At 50.0% G+C, this 27,499-nt stretch overlaps 1 protein-coding gene across 1 annotated transcript in view; it reads left to right on the top strand.

Annotated features, from left to right (window-relative positions):
* Positions 1–3,209: 3,209 nt before the first annotated feature.
* The window catches only part of GPR139 (G protein-coupled receptor 139), a 34,046-nt gene continuing 9,756 nt past the window's right edge, over positions 3,210–27,499 (top strand). Inside the window, exon 1 of the mRNA XM_046665735.1 lies at positions 3,210–3,459. Coding sequence (XP_046521691.1) covers positions 3,336–3,459 — 124 coding nt within the window. The 5' untranslated portion in view covers positions 3,210–3,335. The remainder of the gene's footprint in view (positions 3,460–27,499) is intronic.

The raw sequence follows: 27,499 nt of genomic DNA, 5'->3' as shown, positions 1-27,499 counted from the left end.
AACTCATTTAAGATTTAATCCTGGACACCTACCTGGCGTTGTCTTGGCACTGGGCCTATGATGGAGGACAAGACAGATGAAGTCCCTGTCCTTGTGTCACATGGAGCCCACATTTCTTTGTGATCTGTCCTTCCACTAAACTAAGCTTCCCCAGTGGTCACAGCAAGACTCTGGAGCCAGACTACCTTGGACCTAAACCCAGCCAGGTGGCCTTGGGCAAATTACTAAACTTCTCTGTACCTTGGTTTTCTCACCTGTGAAACCTTCCTTCCAGGGTTGTTGTGAGCATAAAATGAGTTCAGACATAGCTGTCTCATGACAAACCCCAGTAAATGTTAAGTCTTATTACCCACCTCTGTGCCTGAGCAGGACCAGCTTCACGGCTGTGTGACCCGTGCAGTCACACAGGGCCCCACGCCTTGGAAGGGCTCGCGCTTGGTTTAATGCTCTGTTGTTGCTGTCCTGAGATTCCTAACTTTTCAGCAAGGGGCCCTGCATTTTCATTTTTGTATCAGGCCCTGCAATTATGTGGCCAGTTCTGATCCACACACATTAAATGTCCAGTAAAAGTCCGTTGAAAGACTGAATAAGTAAATGAACTTAGCCAAGTACAATCATCGGCTCAAGCACGCCATTGTCTTCCAGAGCCCGTCAAGCGGGGCAGCCCGCGAGCAAAATTAAAGAGACTTTGTTATTGACTCATCCTGCCCCTCCCCCAGGACCAAAAGCCTGCCCTAGGACCTTAAAGTCCTTCTCATCCACCCATCCATTTCCCGGGAAACTTGCACCTTGACAAGCTGCCAAGATCCCCGGTGGAGCCAGCAGAGGACCCTGTCCCATTCTTCATTCTCCAGATCACCGTTTCCACCACTCCGCTCCCTCTCGCCCTGCTCAGCATCCCTGGAACAAGGCCTCCCTGATTGCCTTCATGCCCATTTTACAGATGGGGAAATGGAGGCACGGACACCATCAGGTCCATCAAGGTTCCCCACGCAGACCAGTTCCTCTGCCCAGCCAAGTTTCTAGTTTTAGAAAGAGTCTCTAGAGCCCCAGAATCCAAACTATGCAAATCCTTTTTAGAGTGGCTAGTCAGACATGATAATACTCTGTGAAATCTGAGACTATCCCCCCCTTTAAAAAATAGCAGAGGAGGGGCAGAGGAAGTGAATATTTTGGGAGGGGAGGGGTGGGGATTTCAATTTTAAAAAGGATTGTCAGGGCAAGCCTCAATGAGAAGGAGATATATAAGCAAAGACCCGAAAAAGGTGAAGAAGCAGATTAATGCAGCTTTGTGGGCAAAGAGCCTTCCAGGCACAGGGAACAGCCAGTGCAAAAGCCCTGAGGCATTATCCACGATTCACAATGTAGAGAGATCTCTAAATAGACTGGGGAGCTTTGTCAAATCGAACACGCTCCCGTCCCTGGTCACAGTTTCTCATCTCAGCCCTGCTGCCTGCAGATAAATCCAATCTATAGGCTTTTGAACACTTATTTATTGAGCTTCTATAAGGGCAGTGCTTCATTTGTCAAGGCAGTGAGGTTTCTGTTTGGGGGAGTCACCTTTAAATGTGAGCGCTAACAACAAAATTTCAGTATCTAACGTGGCTTGAGGTATCAGCCCCAGCCTCACTGGGTCCGCATGATGGTTTGTATTAACCTGACCCTTTAGGGGGCACGGGCCACCTTCTTCACCACAGACGCAGCCAGGTCCAACAGATGCCTCCCTCAGGCAGACCCTCTGCCCTGAATGCCTTGGGGCTTGCCCCGCCCCACCCTCAGTCCCTGCCCATAACAAAGATGGGGACTGGATTCACCCCCCCCTTTCTGGGCATGAGGGGCAGGGGTCCCCTGCGTCTTGGGAGACCTGGAAGAGGCTGGGGAAAGCCTAGTCAGTTCCTTCTCCCCCGGGAATGGATGTGATAGGGACGCAGGGGCCATCGGGAGCGGAGGGGGGGGGGGGTCTTATGCTTCTCACAGCCCATCACATGCTCCTGCATTGGCAGCTGCTGCAGCCCCCCTCCTCCCCCATTGGAAATGCCACTCTCTATATTTCTGCAGAATCTTTAACTCTCTCACACACACTGTCTTGAGCCCCAGACAGATTTCTCTCCCTTCCCAGTTCGGGTGTGACCCCAAAGAACTGCACAGGGAACTCTTCATCGGCCTACCCTAAGGAGAAGGAAGGGTGCCCATTCACCCAAACTCTCCAAGACGGCCTGCGTTACCCCTCTCATCCGTCACACAACCTTCACACACCAGACCGCGCCCCCCCGGATGACTCCCGCATGTGTTTGGGGTCTCGTGTGTGTGAGTGTGGTCTTTGCACGTGTTGATGAGGATGCCCCTGCGTTTTCACTCTTCTGGCTGTGGAGTGAGAGGGCCGCCGCGTGCCCGTGTGAGTGTGCGTGCGCCTGCATGACTGGGTACTGTGTGTCTTTGTGTGAGAGTGGGTGAGTGTGTGTCGGAGCAGCTGCAACGTCCTTATCCCTGGCAGAAGGGCTCCGTGTGGCGGGCTCCTCTTAGCCTACCGGCAACCCCTTCAAAGGCACTCCAGCCCAAGGACAGTCCACCTCTGGCCTCCCCCAGAATCAACACACGCACTCAGAGGGTCTCCTTTCAAGCTCAGCGCCTCTGGTCCAGGGGAACGCACGACCTTTGACCATCTTCGCTCCAACAGCCTCCCCTTGCCCGGGCCCTGGGTACAGAATCCTCTCTATGGAGATGGACTCGAAGCCCTGGCGAGAGGAAAGTGAGGTGGCTGGGAGGAGAGTCGAGAAAGGCAAACCGAGGACACGCCGGGTGAGTACGGAGCCGCTGCGGGAGAAGCAGGTCCCACCCACATCACGCCCCTCCCGCGGGGCTGGAGATGGGGGTAGCCTGTTCCCACCTGGGTCTCGCTCTGGGGTTCCCAGGTCTAACTCCTTCTCTCTCCCGACACTGGAGCGCAGAGAGGCGGCTGGAACCCCCTCCTCCCGAGCATCTCACCCACCGCGTCCAGGCCGTTGCTGATTGGCTGCGGGGAACGGCGTCCCAGCCCCCGGCTCTGAGGCGGGAGCCGAGCGGTCCGAGGTGGGAGGCGCACAAACCGGCTCCGGGAGCCCCTCCCGAGTCCCTGCGCCCAGCGCCCTGCGCCCTGAGGGAGGGCTGAGCCGCCACTCCAGGCAGGCAGGTGCGGCGGGAGCAGAGGGGACCACGGCCAAGGGTGGAAGCAAGTCCTGCGGGGAGAGAGGAGCTGCTGCTCCAGCTGCTGCCTCGGCCGCCGCCACCACCGAGCCGGCGTCCAGAGCGGGGCTGGCAGGCCGGGCGCGGAGACGAGGGCGGCGAGGGGCGCGCTCATGGAGCACACGCACGCCCACCTCGTAGCCAACAGCTCGCTGTCCTGGTCCCCCGGCTCGGCCTGCGGCTTGGGCTTGGTGCCCGTGGTCTACTACAGCCTCTTGCTGTGCCTCGGTTTACCAGGTGAGGGGCGTGGGGAGAGGGTGGGAAGCCAGGAGCCCAAGTGCGGAGCGACCCTGCCCAGACCCCCCAGGCCCATCCCCCTTCTCCGTGCGATCCCTGGCGCCCCCTCTGAAAAAGTTTAAGCCTTAAGGGCAACTGCGGACATTTCCAGAACGGGGGAAAAGGAAGTTGCTGTGGCCTGGCGCGGACTGTGCGTGTGTCTGTGTTTCACGGGTGTGTGTGCGCGGCTGGCGATGGGCAGGGTGTGAGTGTGGCTTGGTGTGAGTGTGCGCGCGGATTCGAGTGTGTTGGTGTGCATCCGTGTGTGCGTCTGAAAGGATCGGCGTCCGTGCGCGGGTCCAGTGAGGGCTGCGTGTGTCACTTGACTGCACGTCCGGACAAACGGCTTCGTAGGGGCTTCACTTACCCGTCGCCCCCCACGTCCACCCCAGCCCAGGGGCGCCCCAGCCCTGCTGCCCCGCCGCGTGTCCCCGCCTGACCTGAGACGTAGTCGGAGACCCTGATGCTGGGCACTCTCTTGCTCTGGGGGGCGCTGGGATGGCGTAAGGGATGAACCCCTGCTGTCCCCCTAAGCGGGGAACGGCCTCCAGGCTGGCTGAGAAGAGTTGGGGGTCGCTCCGGGACCATGCCCTGGCCAGGCAAGGGTGCAGAGACACACTCCACTCGGGCTGCCGAGGCCGCCACTTCAGGGGGTCAGAGTCTCCTTGAGGACATGCCTCGCCCCCTGGCTTTGCCTCCCTGTCTGCCCACCCTGGGAAGCTCACGGCTGCTGCAGATGTCTGGCTGGCCCCACATCTTAACGTCCTCTCCAAAGTGTGGCTGGGACTTGTGCTGAATTCCTGAAGAGAACTGAGCTGCTTGGGGTGGGATGGCGGGGTGCTTGCCGGTTGTGAGAGAGGGGGAGGGGTTTCCTGGGGCTCCAGCTTGAGATGGCCCCTTCTTGCAGACAGCCTCTGTGGCAGAAAGATTCCTAAAGATCACTTGCAGACGGACAGGAGAGAGGGACAGAAGGGAATAGAAAGAAAAAAAAATCCAATGTACAGCCTAGAAAGGGAGCATCATCTACCCCGTCATCTTCAGCATCCTGGGATCCTGGGAACTTGGGAGCTGGGTCTCTGAGAGCCTTGCTGAGGTTTCCTTTCCAAAACATTCAACTTGGTAGCCAGGGCCCCTGAGGAAGTTGTTTACATAAACCCCCCCTCCCTAATTTGGCAGGTACGAGAGAGCGTCAGTTTGCCGAAGCTGAGCCTCTCCCCCAGCGAATGATGAGGCTTTTATTACTAACTAACCGCTCTGGCTGCCCTGGGAGAGATGCTCAGCCCCTGATTCGCCCTGCTGAAGCGGCAGCACGTGTCCTGTAATTACCTTGAGCTGGAATCGATTCCGGCCCAGTTCCCACCTTCCCCAAGCCGCCTTCCTGAGCCTCTCCCAGAGCTCTCTTCTGGGGACTGAGTTTCTGAGAAGGCTGGTGAACTGGAGAAGTGACAGGCCCCCTGTTCCCTTCAGCCCTCACTTCAGAATGTACCTAACCCCCGCCCCTTCACCCCTCCATCTCCTCTGCTGACTCAAGTAGCCACTCTCTCAGACAGTCCCTTAAGGGACAGAGACACAAAGACAGGGGCAGGTTCCAAGGGTCCAGAGCAGGGACATGAGGACGGGGAGGATGAGGGAAAGCTCAGACTTTCAAACCCTCAAGGTGGAAGTCCACATAAATCACACCTTCACAGCCTAACTCCTACGCCAGCAAGGGCCTTCCAGACCCACAGCGTTGGCACCTACTGTATGCCAGGCACGGTGCTAGGCACGGGCTCTTCAAGGCTGAGCCCAGGGCTTGGAGACATAAGAGAGAGGGACTAGGAATAGAATTTGGAGGGCGTTGATGTGTCCATACACTGGACTAAGAGTTATGACCACCTACTGTGTGCCAGGTGTAAGGAAGTGCCAAAGGGACTCGGAGACCCCTAAGCTGCGGTCCCTGAGTTCAAGGAGCTCTCAAGTGGAAGCTTATGACTCTAGAGGCAGCAATGGATGCAGAAGGAGCAGGCCTTCTGGAGAAGAGCAGTCGGAGAGGCCAGGCTTGTACAAAGGCTGAGAACAGTTTTGTCCCTGGCTTGCAAGGTGGTTCAAAGGTGAAAGCTGAAGTCGTTCTCTTCCAACCGTAAGGGCAGGCAAGCATGTTCTGGCAACTAAGACTGCAGACTGTAGAATGAGGCAGAGCTGGCTGTTCACTTGTGGGCCTTTCGTGTCTCTGTGCCTCGGTCTTCACATCTGTAGAACGGGCATCATGAGAGTACCCCCCCCCCCCAACACGGGATTGTGGTGGGAAGTAAGGATGCTGATGGAGATGATGATGCAAGCCGAGCGCTTGCTTAGGGCCTGCCACCCCCCAGGCATTGATTGCCGCTGCGCTGCTGCAGTGGGGGTTAGCGTGGAGCTGGTTTGGTTGTAAGGAGGGGGCTGCACAGCCCAGCCAGTGAGCCAGAGAAGGGACCGCAGGCACAGTTGCTCGCTTGGCCGAGCTCCCTACCATCCTCCCCTCCCCGCCCCACCCCCAGCCACCAGCAATTAGCAAACCCTCATTACCCTGCCTCTGACTGGGAGGCACAGCTACGCTGGGTGTGAAGTAACAGACCGCAGGGCTTGGTAATATTGTTGAAAACTGAGATTTTAATTGAATCACCTTTCCTGGCAGTGGACTCACCCCGGTTCCAGATTCTCACTGTGGTGGTTGGAGACGTGGCTGGGAGCTGAGGGAGGGACGGGCAGTGGCTGAGGGCTGGCAAGGGGGAGCCACTATGGGGGAAAGCGAGGATTTTCTAACCACCTTCAATCTCTAGATTGAGAGGAAGAGCTTGGGAAAGGCCATGCGGTCCAATCCTCTGCCTCCAGGAATGGCTCCTAACAGTCTAATTTAACTGGTCTGGTGTGGGACCCAGGGGGTCCTAATGTGAAGCGTGGGCAGAGCTCTGCCAGTTAAGAACTGTTAACCTCTCTGTACCACAGTTTTCTCCATCTGCAAAATGGGCATAACAGCAGTATCTACCCGCCACACAGGTAGCATGTATTAAATAAGATAATCTACGTAAAGATGGCTTCGCTCGGTGCCTGGCCTGAGGAAAGCACTTATTACTCAGTGCCTTGGATCTTTTTCCATATTAAATGTTTATGGTATTGCACTTAATCCCCACCACATGCCCATGACCTGTTCCTGGCCCTGAACCCATTTTACAGACGAGCAAACTGAGATTCAGAGACGTGGAGCATGTTGCCTACAGTCATGCAGTTGAACCAGCGTGCAAACACCTGCTCTTTCCATCGCATCATGGTGCCTTCATTACTGCCAGGAAGTTCCTTTAACTAACCTCGGTCCTTCATGCTGTGTGTTCGATGGAGATAATTGGTGTCCCAGCTGTTCCTAAAAATCCATCTCTTTCCTCCTCCTTTTTAAGTCAGCAAGATGTTTCTACCTTTTGGAAACACATACAGTAAACCAGCGGAGCCAACAAGGTCGAGTTGGGGACCCTGGTTGGGCCAGCTGGGACAGGACAGTGCAAAGCAGAAGGCAGTGCAGGAGAAAAAGATGAACCTGAGATGCCCGAGGGAGGAAGTGGGAGGGAGGACAGGTGAGCCCGCCTGATAAGGAAGGAGCAGCGCGAAATTAAACTGAGATTCGAAAGATATTTTTAAATTTTTACCTTCTCAAAGGCACCACAGATGGTAAGGGAGACAAGGGGAGGCAGACGACAGCCTGAAACCTCTTGCCACCCGGTGGAAGGGAGCGTTTCCGGAACTGCCAACTGAGGGTGGTGATACCCGCCTCCGAGGGTTGGTGCAACATGAAGGGAGATGACGAGTCTGCAGCCTGGCAGGTAGCGCTTTGACATGTGATAGTTACCGTTATTGTTAACCAGAGGTGGAAAAAATGGCGACCCGTAAGCTGGGCTGAGCCCCCCAGATATGTTTTCTTTTACCTGTAAACATCTTCAGGCAAAATTCAGTAAACAGATTCAAAGTACAAAGTCTGGAGCTGGACCTCTGGGGTTTGAGTCCTAGCTTTGCTGCTTATAAGCTGTGTGACCTTAGGCAAGTGACTTTATCCACTGTGTGCCTCAGGTTCCCCATCTGTAAAGTGGGCATGATGATGATGATGGTACATACTTCGTAGGGTTGGGGAGGACTCAGTGGGTTAAGCACTTAACACAATGACTGGCACATGATAAGCACTCTGTAAGTCATTTTTCTCATCACTTAAAAATTAGGAAAATCATGGAAAAATTCCAAACTTGTTTTATGACTCCAGCTTTACCCTAATATCAAAGCTGGACAAAGAAATTATAAGAAAACTACTGATCAATATTCCTCATGAACATAGACACAAAAATCCTTGACAAAATACTAGCAAATCTAATATATAAGAAGGATATATAAGAAGGAATATATAAGAAGGATAATACATCAAGACTAAGTTGGTTTATCGCAGGAATGCAAAGCTGGTTCTTATTTGAAAATCATTCAATGTTATTCACCATATTAAAAAACTAAAAGGGAAATCCGTATAATCATCTCAATTGATGCAGAAAAGGTAATTGACAAAATTCAACATCCATTCATGATAAAATCTTAACCTAGGAACAGAGAGAGAACTTCCTCAACCTGATAAAGGGAATCTATAAATAACCTATAGCTGACATCACATCTAAAGATGAAAGATGGACTGCTTTCCCCCTAAGATCTGGGACAAGGCAACATGTCACTCCTATTCAGCGTCACACTGGAAGTTCTAGCCAGTGCAATAAGGCAAGAAAAAGAAAGAAAAGGTATACAAGAAGGATAAAAGTCAATTGTTTCTATTCACAGATGATATAATTGGCTTTGCAGAAAAATCGTAAAGACTCCAGAAAAAAGCTCCTAACAACTAATAAGTGAGTTCAGCATGTTTGCAGGACACACTTTTAACATGCAAAAACCTACTGTGTTTCTATATATTAGCAATGAACAATTTGAAATTAAATATTGGGATTGTTTTTTAAAATAGATTTCCAAGTTCCCTTGAAAAACCAGAACTGACATTAGGTTCATAGTCCCAGAAGGCAGCAATTGGCTGGAGCTGAAGAATAGGCTGCTTTTCCTACAGAGTTAGTTGTGTGTGTGCAGTAAATAGGTAACGATATTCATATTATTCATATTCATATATTCATATATTCATATTATTAAAACATAAGTAGGCACACATTGCAAAGTCTCCCTCCCATCCCTTTGCCTTGTCCACCAGTTCCCAAATCCACTCTGTCATCACCACCACCACACAGACAGCCACTTTCTTAGAGGCTTAGTTTCTTATTTACTTTTTCAGGGATTTTTAGCATATATACAAGCAAACATGAATAGGGGATTTCAAGTCTCCCTTTTTTTACTCTCCCCAAAATGAGCACGTTATACCTACTGTCCTACATCTTACTCTCTGTTCACTTAACATATTAATCATCCATAATAGTATAGGTGAGGATTTTTCATTCTTTTATGAAGCCACGTAGTATTCCATTGTATATTTACACCGTAATTTACAGTCAAGAGTCACTTAACAACGGGGATACGTTCTCAGAAATGCATGATTAGGTAATTTTGTCACTGTGCGAACATCACCGAGTGCACTTACACAGACCTGGATGGTCAGCCTACCACACACCTAGGCTCTGTGGTACTAATCTTATGGAACCACTGTCGTATATGTCGTCCGCCATTGACCGCAACGTCGTTATGTGGCCCATGACTGTATTTGATGGCTGCCCCTTTCAAAAGCACACGTGCACTCCAACTTGAAACAGTTTCTACGTGCTACCCCTGATTATTCCCTGTAACCTGTCTTTATGGACATTGGCCGTAGGATCCCCATTATGACAGAGGGAGAAACAGCACTGCACGAGGAGTCCTGGGTTCCAGGGTTGGCTCTGGCAATAACTCACTGTGGGGGCTGCCGTAGGCCCCGGAGAGCCAGGTTTTGCTTGTGTCTCTCAGTTGGAGACATGGCCCATGGAGGGGACCCAAGCACAGACCAATGAAGTAGCTATGCTGGAGGCTGCCTGGGCTGGCCTTGGGCTGGGGTCTGGAGCAGTAGCTTTGTTGTCCTTGCCCCTGCATGGTTTCTGTAACGATCCCATATGTCAGTTCTGCTTTATGAGGTTGAGCGTAAAATGTATATTGTATTGGAACTGAACAGGCATGGATGTGGATCCTGTATCCTCCTACCCTTATTTGCTGTGTCATCTCAGGGATGATGCTCCGTCTCTCTGAGCCCTAATCTTCATTTGCAAGAAAATGGGCAATCAATTTCAGCATTTGAGCAAGTGGTCTCTGACCTCAGGCTGCCTGGGTTTGAATCCTGGCTCCCCTACTTGCTAGTCTGTGACACTGGGAAAAAGTTGCACCCTCTCTGAGCCTCAGCCTCCTCAACCATGAGATGGCATAATAATACTACCTATCTCATTGGGTTGTTTTGAGGATTAAATGAAATTGTAAACATGCCTAGCACCACTCTGGGCACGTGTTTGCTCTCATATAGAGTAAGATTTCAGTGAATGTTATTAACCTTCTGTGCCCTGCATAGTCATCCTGGCAATTTAAAATCAAAAGGCTTCTCCCCGTCCCTCGCACACTGTCAGAACTCAGTAAATAGCAGCTCGCATTGTTTGGATTGTCTAACATGTCAATGTGCTCAAGCCTCGTAAATCCTCTGAAGCTACATGTTGCTTTATACGTAGATCTTTTCCATAAATGCAAAGTCCCGCTCAAAGTGCACGCCCCAGAAATGGAGCTCTGCGCCCTGGCCAACTAGGAGAGAGCAATCCAACAGATTAAGCAATCAATTCCATCAGAAGCCTAGGAAATCTGTACCCCGAAGAGAGTGGCCTGTGGTTCAGTGAAACCTGCAGAAATAATATCAGGCCAGAACAGGAAATGGTCTTTAGCTGAAGCTGGTGGAGACTGAGAAGCACCCCCAGCAACGTTACCCTGCGTGCTGCAGCCGGGACTGCGAACGGAAGGGGGCAGGGAGGCAGACACAGATCCTGCCACTGAACCTCCGTCCGCATCTGAAATATATGGACAACGCTGATGGAGGAGGCCAGCCCTGCAGGGGAGACCAGGAAGTGCTGGGGGCAGGGGAGCACGGCTGTCTTGAGTTCACACACCTGCAAGGGGCAGCCAGATAGTATAAATGAGCAAAGTGGCCCAGTTTGAAGCAATGCTTCACTTACCCAGAGAATCACGCTTCCCTGCTGTTTGTGTGCAAACGTGGCTCTCTTGGTCTCTCTCATTTCCCCTCAGTGCTAGAGACATATGGACCAAAAGCACTGCACATTCCTTTTAATAATTGCTAGCACTTATGAAGCACCTACAATGTGCTGGAGATTCTTCAAAGCACTTTACAGGCGTTAACTCAGTTAATTCTCACGACGACCCCTTGAGGCACGGGTAACTAACATGCCCATTTTTCGGATGACAACGTTGAGACGCCTACCCAAGGTCACACAGCTGGAAAATGACAGAGCAATATTCGGTACTGCTGTCCAGCTTTTTATAAGAAAATGGCAGCACACACACAATGACAGCTGACAACTGACACTCAGGCTGGGTCAAGAGGTGAGGGTGACAGACAACAGGGAGGAGTGGGGACTGGGGACTTAGAAAGTGCCACCACCACTCAGCTTTCCAGCCAATGGTCCAATGTTGCCAAATTGTTCCCAAAAATCTAGAAATCCAGATTTTTATATGAAATGTCCCAATGTTTCTAGGTTGGCAACTAATTAAAAAATTTTAAAAAACACTATGCAAGCCAATATTGTGTAAGCCAAATTGAACATGTCTACAGGCTGCATACAGCCCACCAGACTGCCAATTCACACACTCCAGAGTGGGTAAAGCTTCAAGAAGCACCAAGAAACACCAAGGGGGGTCACAGTGGGTGGAGAACAAAAACAAGAAGCTAGAGGGAGGAGCAAGAAATAATAGAGATGGAGACCCAAAGAAATATATGGCTTAGTAGGAAAAGCATGCCAAGTCAGGAAACCTGGGATTTGGCATAAACTAGAAGGAAAAGCTCCAAGAAATAACACAAATTGCATGTTGACAATGTCTTGGAACACAAATCCACCGTTTTTTGGAGTGGGAAGAGCCCTGAGACCCTGACAGCATGGTGGGTTAGGATGTCGGCTCGGTGGTGCCCAGACCTGGATTCAGATTCCAGCCTTGTGGCTTCCTATTGGTGGGGCTCTGGCAAGCGGCTTGAACCTCTCTGAGCCTCAGTGTTCCTCTCTGCAGAATGGGTATAACAGTGCCTTTTCACAGGGTTCGTGGTGTGGACAAAATGAGACAATTTGTGGCTGGCCCAGAGCCCAGAGCCTGTCACTCCATGGCTGCTGTCTTCTGAGGAGTCCAAACACCTCCATTTTACAAAGTGAGGAGACAGTGACCTTGCCCAAAGTCACAGAGCTTGGAATGGCAGAGTCTGAACCAGAAGTTAGTTTTTCTAAGTCTTCCATAGTTTGCTTTTCACAAAATCATACAGCTAGTGGTCTCTTAAGAGGAAACACAGTAATAGGGGGAAAGGAGGAAGAGGCTGGGGAATTCGAGAGCTCAGAGTGACCTTCTGGATTTGGGGAGAATTTTGTTGTTGTTGTTGTTTTTGTTGTTTTATGTAGGATTGTTTAGGTGGGACGAGGCTGCAGCATTCGATCCCTTCCCAGTCTTCTTAATCCTTCTGACTCCATCAAAGGGAAAGTCTCAGTTTGGCACTAGAGCGTCTTTAACACCTTTCCTTATGTGTTAAATCTCCCTTTTTAACAGACACAGGGCAGGCTCAGGACTCAGCACCTTGGCAGACAGCGGTATGTAGCTAGGATTCAATGTCACTCTTGTACTGTCACTGTATTTGTTTTTAAGGCGACCTTCTATTTACAACAGGGAAGCAGGATTGTTGTCCAGGGTTGTCATACATCCGTGCCGTCCAATACAGTCGCCACCAGTCACACGCGGCTACTGAGCACTTGACATTGACTAGCGCAACTGAGGAACTGAGTTTTTTATTTTGCTTCATTTCAATTAATTTGCAATTAAAATCTGATACTCGATTCAGTTCCTGGAAATTAACTGTATACTTGGAACAACTTGGTCTGTGAATCTAATCTTTCAACTTACATTTTATGACATCTAAACAGAGATTAAGGATTTCCAGTAAAAATTTAGCATCCGTAGAGACATGTGCTGGAAGTGTAAAATACACACCAGATTTTAGGCACTTCATATGAAAAAAAAAGTTAAATATCTCATTCCTAATTTATATTCATTATATTTTAGATGAACATGGTGAAATAAAATATATTGTTAAAATTAATTTCACCTGTTTCTTATTTTTTTCAATGTGGCTGCTAAAAAATTGAGATTGCATATGTGACTGACAATACATTTATATTGGACAGCAGTATGATATAAAGTGTAAATTCAAGGGAAAAAAAGGCAAATCACCTTAAAACAAAATGTTAAGTAAATAATAGTACAGGGGACGCAAGAATATGGCAAAAATCATAATGTTAGTGTGCCGATCACTAAAATCTAGGGAGCACTGATCTAATACAATGCTCTTAATGAAGAAACTGAGGCCCAGAGAGGGCAAGGAAGTTCTCCAAGGTTACACAGCCAATTAGGGGTGAACTTGACCCCAAATCTTCTGGATTCCAAATCCAGTGTGCCAGGGGATAACCACCCTCACCAAGGGAAATGTAAGGAAGGTTGGGTCAGGGCGTGGAAAGGACATGGCTACCTTGGATCCCAGTGGGACTCCGAGAGAGGGAGCTTCTCTGTATGCACAACTCAGGGTCTTTACTTTTCTATAAAATGGAAACAGAATGACTTGGGCTTCCTTTGAGTAAAGGTCATGACCAGCTGAACTACGCTGAGAGGACACTAGGACTTTTAACCCTAATGTATGTTTTTATTTTGCCCCACGGCAAAGAAGGATGAGACACAAAACCAGACAGCACAATTAGAAAACAATTAGTGCATTCATTGATTGACTTATTTGCCCATCCATCCATGCACCCACCCATCCATCCATCCAACCAATCATCCAACCACCTACCCACCTACCCACCCACCACCCATCCATCCATCCACCCATCCATCTGGCCATCCATCCATTCATCCATCTATTGCCCAGCATTGGCCAGGTACCAGGCACTATGCTAGGCACATGGCAAGTCATAAAGACCTGCACCCTTCCTTTGTGCTCACACACACACATACACACACACACAGAGACGACTGGCATGATCAGAAACCCAAATAAAAGTAAACAATTACCTGTGAAAAGATCATGGAGGAGAGGCACACCATGACAGGAGAGCTTTTCATGGGGGGACATGCCCAGATGGGGAGGCCTAGGAAACCTCCCTCGAGAGGAACAACTGAAACCTGAAGGCCGAAGAAGGGAAGAATGGAAGGAAGAGAGCGAAGGAAGAAGGCTGGGTGATGACCCTGAGACAGGAGGGGACCCAGTGCCCACATATCAGGACAGAAAGAGGACCAGAGGCTGCAGCGCCAAAAAGTGGGGTGGGGGTGGCGAGAACATGGTGTGAGGCGCAAGCAGAGGGAAACAGGAAGCCAGAGCTTTACAAAAACCACACGAATTGACCAAGTTGGGACAACACATACTATAATGTGAACACTGAGGTATCCGCCAGCGACTTTTCTTCCCCCGTCATTTGACGGAATGTGTGGCCGTTGGTAGAGCTGGGGGAATTGCTTTCCTGCCACAGACGTTTCTTACCATTCTCAGCTAAGTCCATCAGCCACATCGCTTCAAGCTAGGGACTCTACACAGACACACAGACGCTCACAGATGCACAGAGACGTGTGCGCGCGCACACACACACACACACACACACTCCCCACAGTCGGAGGCACAGGATGGCCTGGTGATTCTGTTCTGGCTGCAGCCCTTTGCGTTTAGCATTCCTGTCCTCTCCACCATGGTTCAGCTCCACAGAGCTGCTGACAAGAACCATCATCTGCCTCTCAAGGAAAGTGGCGGCTTCCCTGGAAGGTGGTAGAAGGGAGCAGTGATTGGAGAGAGAACCCGAGAGGGGCTGGTGCTGTCAGGAGGGCGGGGATGGGCGTTCCTTCAAGGAATCACAGGCCCACACTCTGGACCCTCACAGAGCATGGCTCCCACATCATGTCCGCCCTCCACACCCAGGACCCTTCCAGAACACCACTTCTCTCACCCGGAGGGCAGTGGGGAAGTCACACCGCTTTAGGAAGAAGTCCTGGGTTCGAGTCCCAGTGCTGCAACTTTGCTAGTTGTGAGGTCTTGAATGGGTAATTCCTTCTTCTTTGAGCCTCAGTTTCCTCATCTGGGAATGGAAGTGATAATAAATTGCTTCACTTAGCACATGTATACGGAGCCCCTTTCATCCGCCAGGCACCCTTGTAGGTCCACGGTGAGAAATCTGGGTTTTACTGTTTTGCAAGAAGACACAGGAGCCTTTTAAGCAGGTGGCATGATCTAATTTGAGTTTTCCAAAGGTCCCTCTGCTTCCTGTAAAAAGAGGAGATGGAAGGTGGTGAGAGGGAAGCAGCAAGAGCAGCGAGGAGGCGGACCCGGGGCTCCGGGGGGAAGGGCGAGGAGTACCCACAGAGCGCCCGGCACACAGTAGGAGTGCGGGCCAAGGGTCACGTTCACAGCCTGTCTCGTCCTGCTCCTTTCCCATCCACCATCACCCCAGTCTGCAAGTAAAAGAGACAGCCAAGAGCAGTGCGCAAACTAATGATGTCCTCAGACACCAAGGACGTCTGCGCCCGGCTCCCCGGGGGCGTGGGAACGCGTCCCAGCACAACTGGTCGCTCTCATCCTGGTCGTGGCAGTGGGCAGGTCCTGCTACCGAGCCAGCTGTCAGTTGCGACAGTCCTGAACAGAGAGAAGGCAAGTGCCTCGACAAGAAGAAAAGGGTCACCTTCAGCACTGTCATTTGACAAACGAACAGGATTGAGTTCTGGCCGACGTGGTGGAAGGACATTGTTACCGTGACTGCTTTCAGTTCTGACGCCCCCAAGATTGAGTTGGGGACTCCCAGGACATCTTGAGAATGGGCAGAGAGAGCTGGCGGAAGAGAGAGGAAAGTCTGGTCGCTTCTTGGATGTTCTCAGAACAGACCTTGTGGCCAGAAGAGGATGGCTCTGGCAAATGAGGGGACTTTTTATTTTCTTAACCACCGTCGGCGCTAAACGCTGCACTCGAAATACTGGTCACATGCGTGATGGTTAACATCGTTCTCAACCACCCTCATTCAGCTCCCTAAAGAGGCCTGGGCTGGGCAGAGCCAGCCAACAGCCAACTGGAAACTAAGAACTTTTAGAACGTAAGAGAAGCCTGTTTAAAGTTTTTATTAAAAACTGCACCTTCTCTATTAACATATGGAGGTTAGCTCGTAAGAATTCAGACTACTGAGAAATTTTAAAGTCTGGCAAAACTGAGTTCTCCTTGGCTGTGACCCAGTGCCTAGAACCACATAGCCACAGGCTCCTTTAGACCCAGCTTGTGCTATGCAGTTCACAGCAGTCCCCACCTCTCCCTATTGTTCCCCAACAAAAGATTTTTTTCTTATACCTGGCCTGCTTCTCTCACTTGTTTTCCCTGCCTTGCCCCTGTAGGATTTTGAATTTGCTATGTGTTTTGAATTTGACTATGTATACAATACACACACACACACACACACACACCCCATATCCATTTACACCACCACACATTTGGCCTCATCTCTTTCCAACCACTGGAAATGCTTTCCTGCAAGAAGGGAAGTTGGTAAGACCTGGATATGAGATCCACTGGACTTCCTAGCTGTGTGTAGTTAAGTTCTCTGAACATCTATTTCCAGATCCGTAGAATGAGGATGAGCATGCCCCTCTTGTTGAGGGGAACACATGAGACAGTGTGCATGAAGTACCTGGCACATGGCAGGTGCTTAACAAAGAGAAGGAGTTTTTTCTTGAGACTGACAAGGATTTTCTGTGAGATCCCCACCCAGGCTCTCTAGGCTGCATGAAGGATGAAGCTCCATTTCATGAGGTCCTGCTTTGTGCCGGGGGTTGTAGGGGATAGCGATGGGGGAAAAGACAAAGATGAAGGTGAAATGGTCCCTGCTCTTAAAGAGCTCACACTCCAGTTAGGTAGAAAGGAAAATGGATGATCCTAATACAGGGTGACACAGTCTATAACAAAGGTGAGGGTGAGGCATTTAAATCCCCATGGGGATTCCAACTTACCTCTGCCTGAGAACATCAAAAAGATGCTGAGTTAGGCTATGAGCTCTTGACAGTAGGCTCAGAGTCCTCTTTTTGACTCCAGTACCGTCTGGTGGGCCTTGGCACATGGTAAGGGGCTTGGTAACTGTTGGATGGATAGATGGATGGATGGATGGATGGATGGATGGATGGATGATGGATGGATGGATGGATGGATGGATGGATGATGGATGGATGACGGATTGACGGATGGATGATGGATGGACAATGGATTGACGGATGGATGATGGATGGATGATGCATTGATGCATGCACAAATGAACAGATGACTGCTTCTTAATCCCATAAATGTAATTCCCAGACTGACTGGGAGAGACTGAAGACAACAGCTTGATCGTAACTACTTCACCACCACCATCATCATCATCACCACCACTGCCATTTACTGAGCACTCCTTCCGAGCCAAGCACTAGATCAAACACATTGCTCCACATTGCCTCACTTTATCCTCACAGCGATGGCTGTGAGGTGAGACTTCTGTCATCTCCATTTGGCAGATGGGGGAACTGAGGCCCTGAGAAGTTAAATGACCTGCCCGGGGTAACTCAGCTACTGAGCAGCAGAGCTGAGATGTGACAAGCCTGTGCGTCACTGCTGGTGCTCTGTGCTTGCCGCTGGGCCCACTGCAGACATTGGTATTCAAGGCATCAGAAGAGACAAATGCTGAGTCTGAAGACCTCTGCCTGTTCACCGTCCCAGCCTGGTCTTCACAGACATTTGAGGGACTGTGTCTTCTTTCCTGATTGAAGATTCCCCCAGTGTCCCCAATGCCCTCTCCCCAAGCACATGGTTTAATTACTTGAAATTATTTTTAAGCAAGGACAGGCAGGTGAATGCCCTCTCCACCCCACACCTAACCTACAAAATGGAAAGCAAGTTGCCTCTTTTTTTAAAGTAGCATATTGCGATGAAACAGTTCCCTGAGCAATCTGCCGTCTTCCAAACCCTTCCAGGATTTCCTTTACCAGCCATAAGCGGGCTCCATTTCAGTCAAGTGCTCAGAAGGCTGAATCCAGTTCAGGTCGTGAATGTGTTTATTGACCACCTATTAAGTGTCAGGCTCTATTCCTAATGCTTAAAAAGAGTCATCAATAACAGCCATTAATGTTAATATAGTGCTGGCCAGTATGCAAAGTGAATTAAAATTTACAAAGGGCTTTCTCATCCATTATGAAACTGAAGCTCAGAGGAGTCAGATAGCTTTCCCAAGTTACTCCCGGTAGGCAGGGGTGAAACCCGAAACGACATCCTCTACCTCCAGCCCAGGGCCCCTCATCCCACTAAATATACAAAGCTGCCAGAGGCAGGAATGATCCCCAAAATGGAGCCACCCCTGTGAATTGTGCTGGGACTTTCCATTATTCATTCATTTGCAAATTGTATGATAGCTACTGATGTCCCAGAGACAAACTTATCTGGGTTCCTGCCCTCAGGAGGGCACAGTCTGGTTGGAGAGATGAAGAAGTAAATTACATTAATGTGAAGATGGATGTGTCGCGTGCTAGACGGAAGCCCATGTACCATAGGACAAAGAGGAAGGACGTCAGCCCAGTCTTGGGTTGAGGGCAGTGCCGGGATGGCATGGGGGCTATCGGGGCAAACTTTTTGCCCCTACTGTTTGGAACTCATCTTCCTCCTTTCTGAGACCGATCCACAGTGTGTGTTCTGACCACGAGTCTGTTTCTTCCTCATACACATGCACTGAGCGTCTCCTTCGCATCAGAACCATTGCCAAGGACTGGGCACAAGAGAGATGAATGAACTTTCCCTTGCTTTCGAGGCATGCACTGTCCAGTGGGCAAAACAAGTATATTGAAAATTATTAGGTTTTACCATGTGAAATTGACAATATTTGGCCACCTTTGACCTTTTAAATTGTCCATTTTATGTGTTTCAACCTATTACCCTGCAGTGTAATCATTTGCCTTTCTGAAAAGAACTCAGGATGATGTGGGAGCCCCAAACCTGTGGCCCACTGCTGCATTCATGCCTCCTCCACCACCGCATCCCCCGTGTAGCTGTATCCACAGCTGAAACGTGGACACTAAGATTGCTGAAGCCTCGATGGTAAAAACTAAACTAATGGTCATTTACCCTAATTATAACTAACATTAATCGAGTGACTTCTACCTGCTGGGCCCTATTTTAAGCACTTTTCATGAATTAGCTAGTTGAATCCTTCTCACCTCATGAAGTAAGTGCTGTTATTACCCCATTCGACAGATGAGGAAACTGAGGCCCGTGGTAAGTTGTTAAGGGGCTCAAGCTCATGCAGTTACTGCTATGGCAAAGCCAGGCTTCTGACCCAGACATCGGGAGCTAGAACTTGTGCTCCCCTGTCCTCAGCAGTGCTTTCAGCTGGGACAACTCCTAGGTTCCGAGATCACTAAGGTTTTTGTGAGACACTTTGAGCACAAGCAGGATGGTTGGGAACCCAGGAGACACAGTGCAGCCCAGAGTTGGAAAGGAGGCCATGCTCCCCCTCTGCTGGGGGCATAGCTCTCTGAGGTGCTGGCACTGGGCGTGTCGGGATGGAATCTTCTCCCCGTTCCATCTTCCAGTCAGTCGTGACCGTCACACTGGGGCTTTGGTCCTCATGAGGACTCTCTTGCTGGTTCCAATAACATTTCAGCTAATCCTCTTGAGTCCTCTAAGCATACTCTTAGACTATCCGCAAATAATCGTAATTATGCCTTCTCGAATAGTTACACTTCTGATTTTAGTTTCCTCCCTTATCTTTTTGGCTAAACTGTAGATTTGGTTCTTTGTTAGTAGCATTAGTGTTTAATATTAGTAAAATCAGTTTTACCCGTAGTATTTCATGAGAATGAGGAGGACGGACTGAGTTTCTGAGCAAATGTAGACAGATGGCTTTGGGAGCAGGGGACAGGGGCCAAAGCAGAGCTAAGAGGCCCCTGCAGTCACTCAGGTGTGATATGATGCCATCTAGACTCAGATGCTGCATGAAACAAATCTGCATCAAGTGCCTACTATGTGTCAGTTACTGTGCTAGCAACTAAGAACGTGGCCTGAAACAAGACAGGCACAGGCCTGCCGTCTCAGCGCTCCCAGTGCCAGGATGACCAAGGAAAAGAGAAAAGACGGTACACCTCAGAGGTATCAGGATAAAGACTTACCCGGGTGTGGTCTTACATGTGGGCAACAAGAAAATTACTGCAAGTCTCAGAACCCGGTAGTGTAACTGATAATGACCAGGAAAGTGACTGAATTTTTATTAGCTTCCGAAATCTATTACAATCTAGTCATCTGCAAAAAGGAGAGAGCAGTGAAGTCAGAATTTTTCATTTATGAATGCTTTTGAGAATGTGCATTCCAGAGAAATTAGCAGACACTTTCATTTTCTGCTATCTCGCTCTCGACGCCCATCAGGCCCCCTCTGAAATATCTCGTGATAATGGACCTTTGCCTGACGCTCTTCCAGTTTGCAAAGCCGCTTCCTGCGCCTTGTCTCCTTCGGGCCCCACAACCACCTTGGAAGTGGGCAAAGCAGTTTCACCGAGGTTATCGCACTGGATTCTTGGATTCTCGTCCCTCGTTTCCCCGCGGTCCACACGCCAGCCGAGCCTGTCGTTTTCTAGTTCTGCAAGCACAGCATGCTTTCACACCTCCTTGAATTTGCACTTGTGGTTCCCTCTGCCAAGAAAGAAGCCCACCCTTTTCTTCTTCAACTAAGGGGTGCCCTCTTCATTCGGGGAAACCCTGGGTGGGCAGGGCAAGGCCATTGTTCCCTGGGGAAGCGAAGGAAATCCAGCGCCCTGGAGTAGGGAGCACCCGACAGTGGTGCCCATGTCAGAGGTAGACCAGCAGGCTGGAGGACACAGGTCCTGTCCTGCAGCCCCTCTGGGTGTCAGTGGAAACAATGGTCCCAAGGGCCCTTAACAAGTGTAGCAGTTGACACTTGTGGTTGGACAGACTCGAGTTCAAATCCTGGCTCTGCGACTTACTAGCTGTGTAACCTTGAGCGAGTCTCTAAACTTAATCCTAAATTCCCTGCTCTGTATCCACACCTTTAAAGAGAGGGGAGCGGCGGTGACAATTACATTGAAAACACATCACAGTTTCTAGCATACATAAGAGATTGCTAAGTGGAAGCTATTATTTTCATTATTACGACCAATTCCCTCGTGGCATAGAATCACTTACCATCATCCTCACTCTGACTGTCACTCCTGCTATTATTATTTACATTTTCTCTTATTTTTAAAGGAAAAAAAACCCACTTGCTTTTCCTACGGACGCTTTCCCTGTCCTCTGTGGAAATGACATTTCTGCTCAGGGGAGAAAGAGAAGCGGTTTGTTTTGTCCTAGGCAGGGGGACAGCAAAGCGTGTGGGGCATCGATCTGTCATCGCTGGTGGATGGACGAGCTGGTTCATGATGGACGGACGAGGGTGATCCTGACAAAGTGGATGGGGAAGTGTTGTGGGAAGAGGGGACCGCATAGGCAAAGGCCCAGAGGCCAGGCAGGGGGTGGCTTGTCTGTGGACCTTCAGGGACAGTGGTTCCTTTCAGCTGGGACATAGGGTAGACAGGAGTGGTGACCGAAATGGGAGGGAGAGGGGAGCAGAGGCCACAGTTCCAGTGGTATCTACTATGTGTCCCACTTCCTTCTAAGCATTTTCTGTGCATTAACTTATTTAGTCCTCACAATCAGCCCCATTTTACAGATAAGTAAATGAAGGCACAGAGAAGTTAGGTACCTTGCCCAAGGTCACACAGCAAGTACATGTCAGATCTGGATCCAGCAGCCATGCTCATTACCACTGCACCAAGAAGGCATCGCTTCTCTTTCTCTATGACAATCACACATGTGTCCAAAGCCAGGAAAGAAACAGACCCCTCTAGAGTCACGAGGAAGCAAGCCATCCTTCACTTGCTGAACCGAGCCTGGGCAGAGTGGAAGCACTCTCTCTCTATGCGGCCTCTCAGTATGCAGAAGTGAGTTGTTAGAAGTTCCCAAACATAAAACCATTTCCATATAATTACGCCTCCTTGACCTACATGTCATTCGGCTGTGTGCAGAGGCTGGAGGCACAAAAACCAATTTCTCCAACCACAGAAAATTGCTTCCCGAGGCCCCCGGTAATGAGACATTGTCTTCTGGGCATGGCCTGTTCCCTGTCCGACCACGTCCCCTGGTACACGTGCCGCCACCTCCACCCCGCCTCTGCTGGGAGGATGCAGGTCCCACAGCAGAACAGAATGTCCGCCAGGACGGCGGCCTTGGCGAGCGCGCAGCTGGGCAGCGTGTGGGAGGGGCCTTTCCGATGTTCTTGAACAACCAGACCCGAGGAACCTTCCTCAGCTAGACCGAGAGGGCAAAAGGAGGGGACATCACGTGGGGGGATGGATGGTACCTCTCAGCAGGTCCGCTGGCTGCTGTCAAAATTTATACACGAGGAAGCTGCGATACCAGCCATGTGTGAAAGCTTCCAGAGGTGGACAAGGGGCCCTCTGTTCTTCAGCACTGCCTCGCCTCCCTTCAGGCGTATCTGCGGTTTGGTGCAGAAACAAGCATCTTACATAGTAAAGCCCTGTGATGACCCTCTGTTGCCTCAGGACAAATTCAACTCAAAGCATTAGAATGTAGTGCTGTTACCCCTCCACCTCTCCGCCAGCCAGGCCTCCCCTGACTCTCTCCGGGCTCGGGAGGGCAGGTGACACAAACAGAGTGAGGCCTGGCGGGGACTTGTTGAGCCGGAGGGCAGCCCCACGTGGAAATGTGCGCCCCGCGTGGCCTCTCCTTCTGATTTTCAAAAGAAGCACAAATCCTGGATTGGCCAGGAAATACTCCGATTGGTAATTATGGCAACTGATTCAAAACTCTTCAAGATACATCTGCAGGCTGGAACCCACCCCACCATCCTCCGGTCCGTGACCCCCATCCTGTGCTGAGCTTCCAGCTGCCCCAGCGGTCATCCTCTCTCTCTTGACTCTCGGTCTTTGCACATTCTGTTCCCTCTTGTTGGCACACTTTGCTCCCCCGTCACTGATTGGCTCCTCCTGCTCCATGTCACTGCACACATGCCACTTCTTCCAAGAAGGCTTCCATGGATGATTAGGTTGTTACCCCTTCTTCGGTGCTCCCATGATGTGATGGTCCTCTGCAGTCGTAGAGCATCTCTCCGGGTATCTGTCTGGCTCCTGCCAGGCTAGAAGCTCCGGGAGGGAAGAAACCCATTCTTCTGTTTACTGTGACATCAGTGGCTTGTAGCAAGGTGCCTGAACACACAGGGAGTCAGGATCTGTGACAGAAGGAAAGGGAGAAAGGCCAGCCTGAGGAGTCCTGGTGAAATGCAAGCTCCTTCTCACCCCAGAGTCTCTTGGTTCGGGCTGGTGAGCAACTAAAAAGACCTTTCTGGGGGCACTCGCCGTGAGCGGGGCCTCTTCCAAGCACTTGATGTGTGTTAACCATTCAATGCCTGCAAGAACACTGTGAGACAGGTGTGATCATCCCCATTTTACAGATGGCAAACACTGAGGCACAGAGTATTTAAGACGCTTAGCCAGGACCACAAAGCTGGGGATGGGCAGACTTGGGATTCAACCCCACAGAGTCTGGTTTCAGAGTCGGCGCTTCAAACCTCTCCACGTTTCGACAAGGGGAAGAGTCAGTGCTCTGAGAAAGAAACTGACTATCACACTCAGTGGAGGAATGAGTAATACTTGTGAGTACCTACTACGTGCTGGGCGTGGTACTAATGCACTCATATGGGAAGTTAGTTTTCTTAACAAGCCCTATGGGGAGATGTCATTGTCCCCATTGCACAGATGAGGGAACTGAGTTCAGTATCATGTGCAAGCAAGCAAGTGGGGAATGGGAACTCAGACCCATGTCCCATCACAGGAGATAACAAGGAGTTTCCAAGAGGCTGCCTAGAGAGACGGGCTCAGAGGGAAGAAAGCAGAGGAAAGAGTCAGATCAGTCATCACACATACAACAGAATACTAAGAAAGTGACAGCAAGCAGAAGAATGTTCCACAGAGAGCACCTTGGGAAATGCATCCATCCATCCATCTGTCCATCCGTCTGTCACTCTTTTATTCCACAAACGTTGATGGAGTGCATACTCTGACTGCCCGGTGGCAGGCCCTCAAGGTTCAGAGGAAAGAGATACGGTCCCTGCTTTCCAGGGGCTCCCAGTGAGTGAGTGATAAAGATTTTGAAGGAGATCATTACAAAAGTGTATTAAATGCTCTAGCCAACGAGGTGCCTAACTCAGTGCACCGAGATCAGGGACAGCTTTAAAAATAAAGAGTCTGCCAGGCCAAGGAGTGTAGGCAGGGAAGGCATCCCAGGCAGAAGAGATAGTCCATGCGATGCTACAGAGGTGAGAAAGGACGCTGTGCATCCAGCCAATGGCTCGGAAGGTGAAGTGCAAGGTGCATTTGCACCGGTTGCAGAGGGAGCTTGTGGTGCAGGAGGTATCTGGTAGGCTGTGCAAAGACACTGCATTTTGGCTCTAGAGCAGAGGTCTCAAATCAGAGCTCCAGGGACCACACTGTGTGTGCACGCACGTTGTGTGTGTGCATTGCTTACAGGCCTCTCTTGGAGCACTGGAAGACCTGGCCACAGTTGGCTGTCCTTCCCTTATAGGAAACCACCAGCTGGAACTAAATAGTGGCTGCCCTCTTGGAACGGGCGTGAGCTGTCCAGGTCACTCAAGACCTCTGCATGCCCACCTCCCACCTCGATGTTCCCTCCTGGCCCCTCTTACCATCGGAGTTTGCAAACCCCGGCACAGAGCCATTGAAACTAGCAGCAAGTTTGAAATGACTTCTCATGCTCCCTTGCGATTATTTATTCAGTAAGTTCTGAGCATCTGGAGCCCGAGGAATGGGTCTCACACTCCCGAGAGCCTGCCTGATCCAGGCTTGGCACACAATCGAGCACCACGAAATTTATGTTGGACTGAATTGGATTCACATGGAAGATTCTGGCACAAAACCTCTTCTCAGGAGCTGATCACCTCAAAAAGATCTCTCTCACCCACTGAACACTGAGTCAATTTCCAATTCATTTCCAATTACCTTTGATCACGTCACCTGACGCATTTTAGCAGTAAACTCTTAGTGATCTTCCAGTCTATTCAAAACTTAACCAGCCTTTCTGCATGTCTATGATGCTATTAATCTATATTCGTAATGATTCATTCAACAGATATTTATTGAGCACTTACTATATACCAGAAACTGTGTAAGACGTTGGTAATATATTAATAACAATCAGCAAAGCAGACACACTTCCTGCCCTTCTGGATTTCTAACCTGTCTAATAGGAATAATGGTAAAATTTATGTAGCATGCAAGGCACTAGGCACTAGGCTAGGCATCTTCCCTGCGGTAATTCACTTAATGCTCACAAAAACCTGTAATAAGTGCTGTATCATCATCCTTTTCACAGATGAGCAAACCAAGGCACAGAGAGGTTAAGTAAACTCCCCACGATCACACAGCTAGAAAGCAGCAGAGGCAGGCTCCAGAATCTGTGCTTTTTGCCGCTTGCCTTTCTGGGATGACAGTCGGGGCCCCAGAAGTGCCTCCTGAATCGTCTAATCAGTAGTCGTTAGGGTTGTGGTCCGCTCTGGAGGTGTCTATAGTGTCTATAGCAGTGGAACCCTGGGTATGTAGGTTAACCATAAGAACCTCATCTTTGTATACCGTAGTGATTTTTTTTCCCTGATATCACGTGTTATTGCCTTTCCTTCTTTTAAGTTGGAGACACCTGACAAAGACCCAATACGAGAAAGCAGCTGCAGGTGCAAAGTCAACAGCTGATTGCTGTCATTTCTACGTGGACTTAGCTGCGGGCAACCAGCTGTCCTCAGGAAGTAGCCGCTGGGAAGAGACACCTTAAGGCTGGAAAGGCAGCGTGGGTCACCGGCTAATGAACTATTTGTTTAATTTATTTATTATGTTTCTAGTTGTTGAGCGTGTCGCCCACAGTCCACCAGAGCGCCCGACTCCCCATCTCTTCACGCCTCTGGGCAGCCTTCCCCAGCCCCAACGTCAGAACCCACTGCCGCTTTCCCTCCCTGGGCCTGTGACAAGGCCTGGGCCAGCTGGGTCCCACCTGCTGCTTGGTCATGGAACCTCTTTCCCTTTCTGCCCTCCTTGCTAGCAGGGAGGCATCTGCCCCCTCACCAGCAGCCTCAGCACTGTGAGTGGCACACAGCACACCACCAGCGCATGCTTTTTGAAAGAAAGAAGGAGGCCCAGAGAAATATGTGACTCGCCCAAGGCCACAGAGCTAGTAGATAGCAAAGCAGAAGTCTGCTCGGTCAAAATAGATCGTAAGCTCCATGTGGACTCGATCCACTTGTGTGTTTGCACATTGCTGTGTCCCGGTGTCTGGTACAGTGCCTGGTGCATGGTGGGTGGCTCGGTAAACATTTGTTGAATGAATAAGTGAGTGCCAACCTCCTTTGTCCTCTGTTCTTTCTTTGTCCTTGCCTGCATGGAAGAAGACAGGCAAAAGAAAATGAAGGCTTTGTGCTGGCTGCATTCCGTATGCACAATTGATAAATTAGTTGCCCACAGCTAAAAATACCTACCCCTGGCAGCCCCTGGGAGGCAGATGGATGGGGCTCAGCGCAAGATGTTTAATCAAACAGCGACAACCCGGGCAGAGCCACAATTAGCCTCTGACACCCCAGTGAACTCCAGATGAAGAGCCTGGAAGCCTCTGACTTCCTGTTGGTCCCCTGACACCCAGTGACTATCACCCTGGGCCCACAAAACAGCAAAAACAAATGAGCATCCTGTGCACGAGGCAGTCACCAGCTGGAAGTGAGGGGACGGGCAGAGTGGGCAGGAATGAGCACTGGGGAAATTAGCCAGTGGGGAGCACCGTCCGACAGTGGAAGGGACAGTGCAGAGGGTCACGCTCGTGTGCCCTGGACTTCCAGGAAGCAATTCAATCCTCAGAAACAGAGACAAACTCACTGTCTCTTTACCCCCACTTATTCCCTAGGGCTGGGAGTGGCGGGAGTTCTCAAAGGCCCTACAACTCCTCTGAAGTGAATTCTTCCCTTGTGCCACATACATGCCAGCTGATAGACACTGTTTAGGGAAAAAAAGGAAAGAAAGAAGGAAGTGACCTGTTTCTGTTTAATGGTCAGTTCCTTCGAGCTAATCATGGAAAATCTGGACAAGCAGGTGCATCAAATGGTCTCCAGAGTCTGATGAACTGTTTTTGCATCCTGAGTCCAGCACACGCTGGTGTCTGATCTGGGCCAGACTCTGACCCACTGAGCCTCAGTGTTCTCATCTCTATAAGGGGGATGTTCATAGTAATGTCGTGTGAGGGTTCAAGTTAATGCAAGTAAAACCTCTACCGAGTGAGCCACACATAGTAAGTCTTAATAAGTGCTTAATAAACTTAATAAAGTTATTATTAAATGTGCAAGTCCTGCGCAGCTGTCATATGACAGGCGTCCGTGGACGGCAGAACTGAAGGAGGTGCTCGATACCTGTGTGTCTAACCTCAGCCAACTTCCCAACCCTTCAGCTTCAGTCTTTCTCATATATAACAAGAGGATGAAAAAGCTCCCTACTTTATCAGTAAGGATTAAGTATTGGATATTTAGTGCTAGACCTTATAACATTAAACAATATTTAGTATCCTAGATATGAGATATCTTTCATGTGTATGAGACGTGAGTTC

This window comes from Equus quagga, chromosome 7 (genome assembly GCF_021613505.1).
Source record: "Equus quagga isolate Etosha38 chromosome 7, UCLA_HA_Equagga_1.0, whole genome shotgun sequence".
Classification (NCBI taxonomy): domain Eukaryota; kingdom Metazoa; phylum Chordata; class Mammalia; order Perissodactyla; family Equidae; genus Equus; species Equus quagga.
This window is presented reverse-complemented; position numbering and strand designations above follow the sequence as displayed.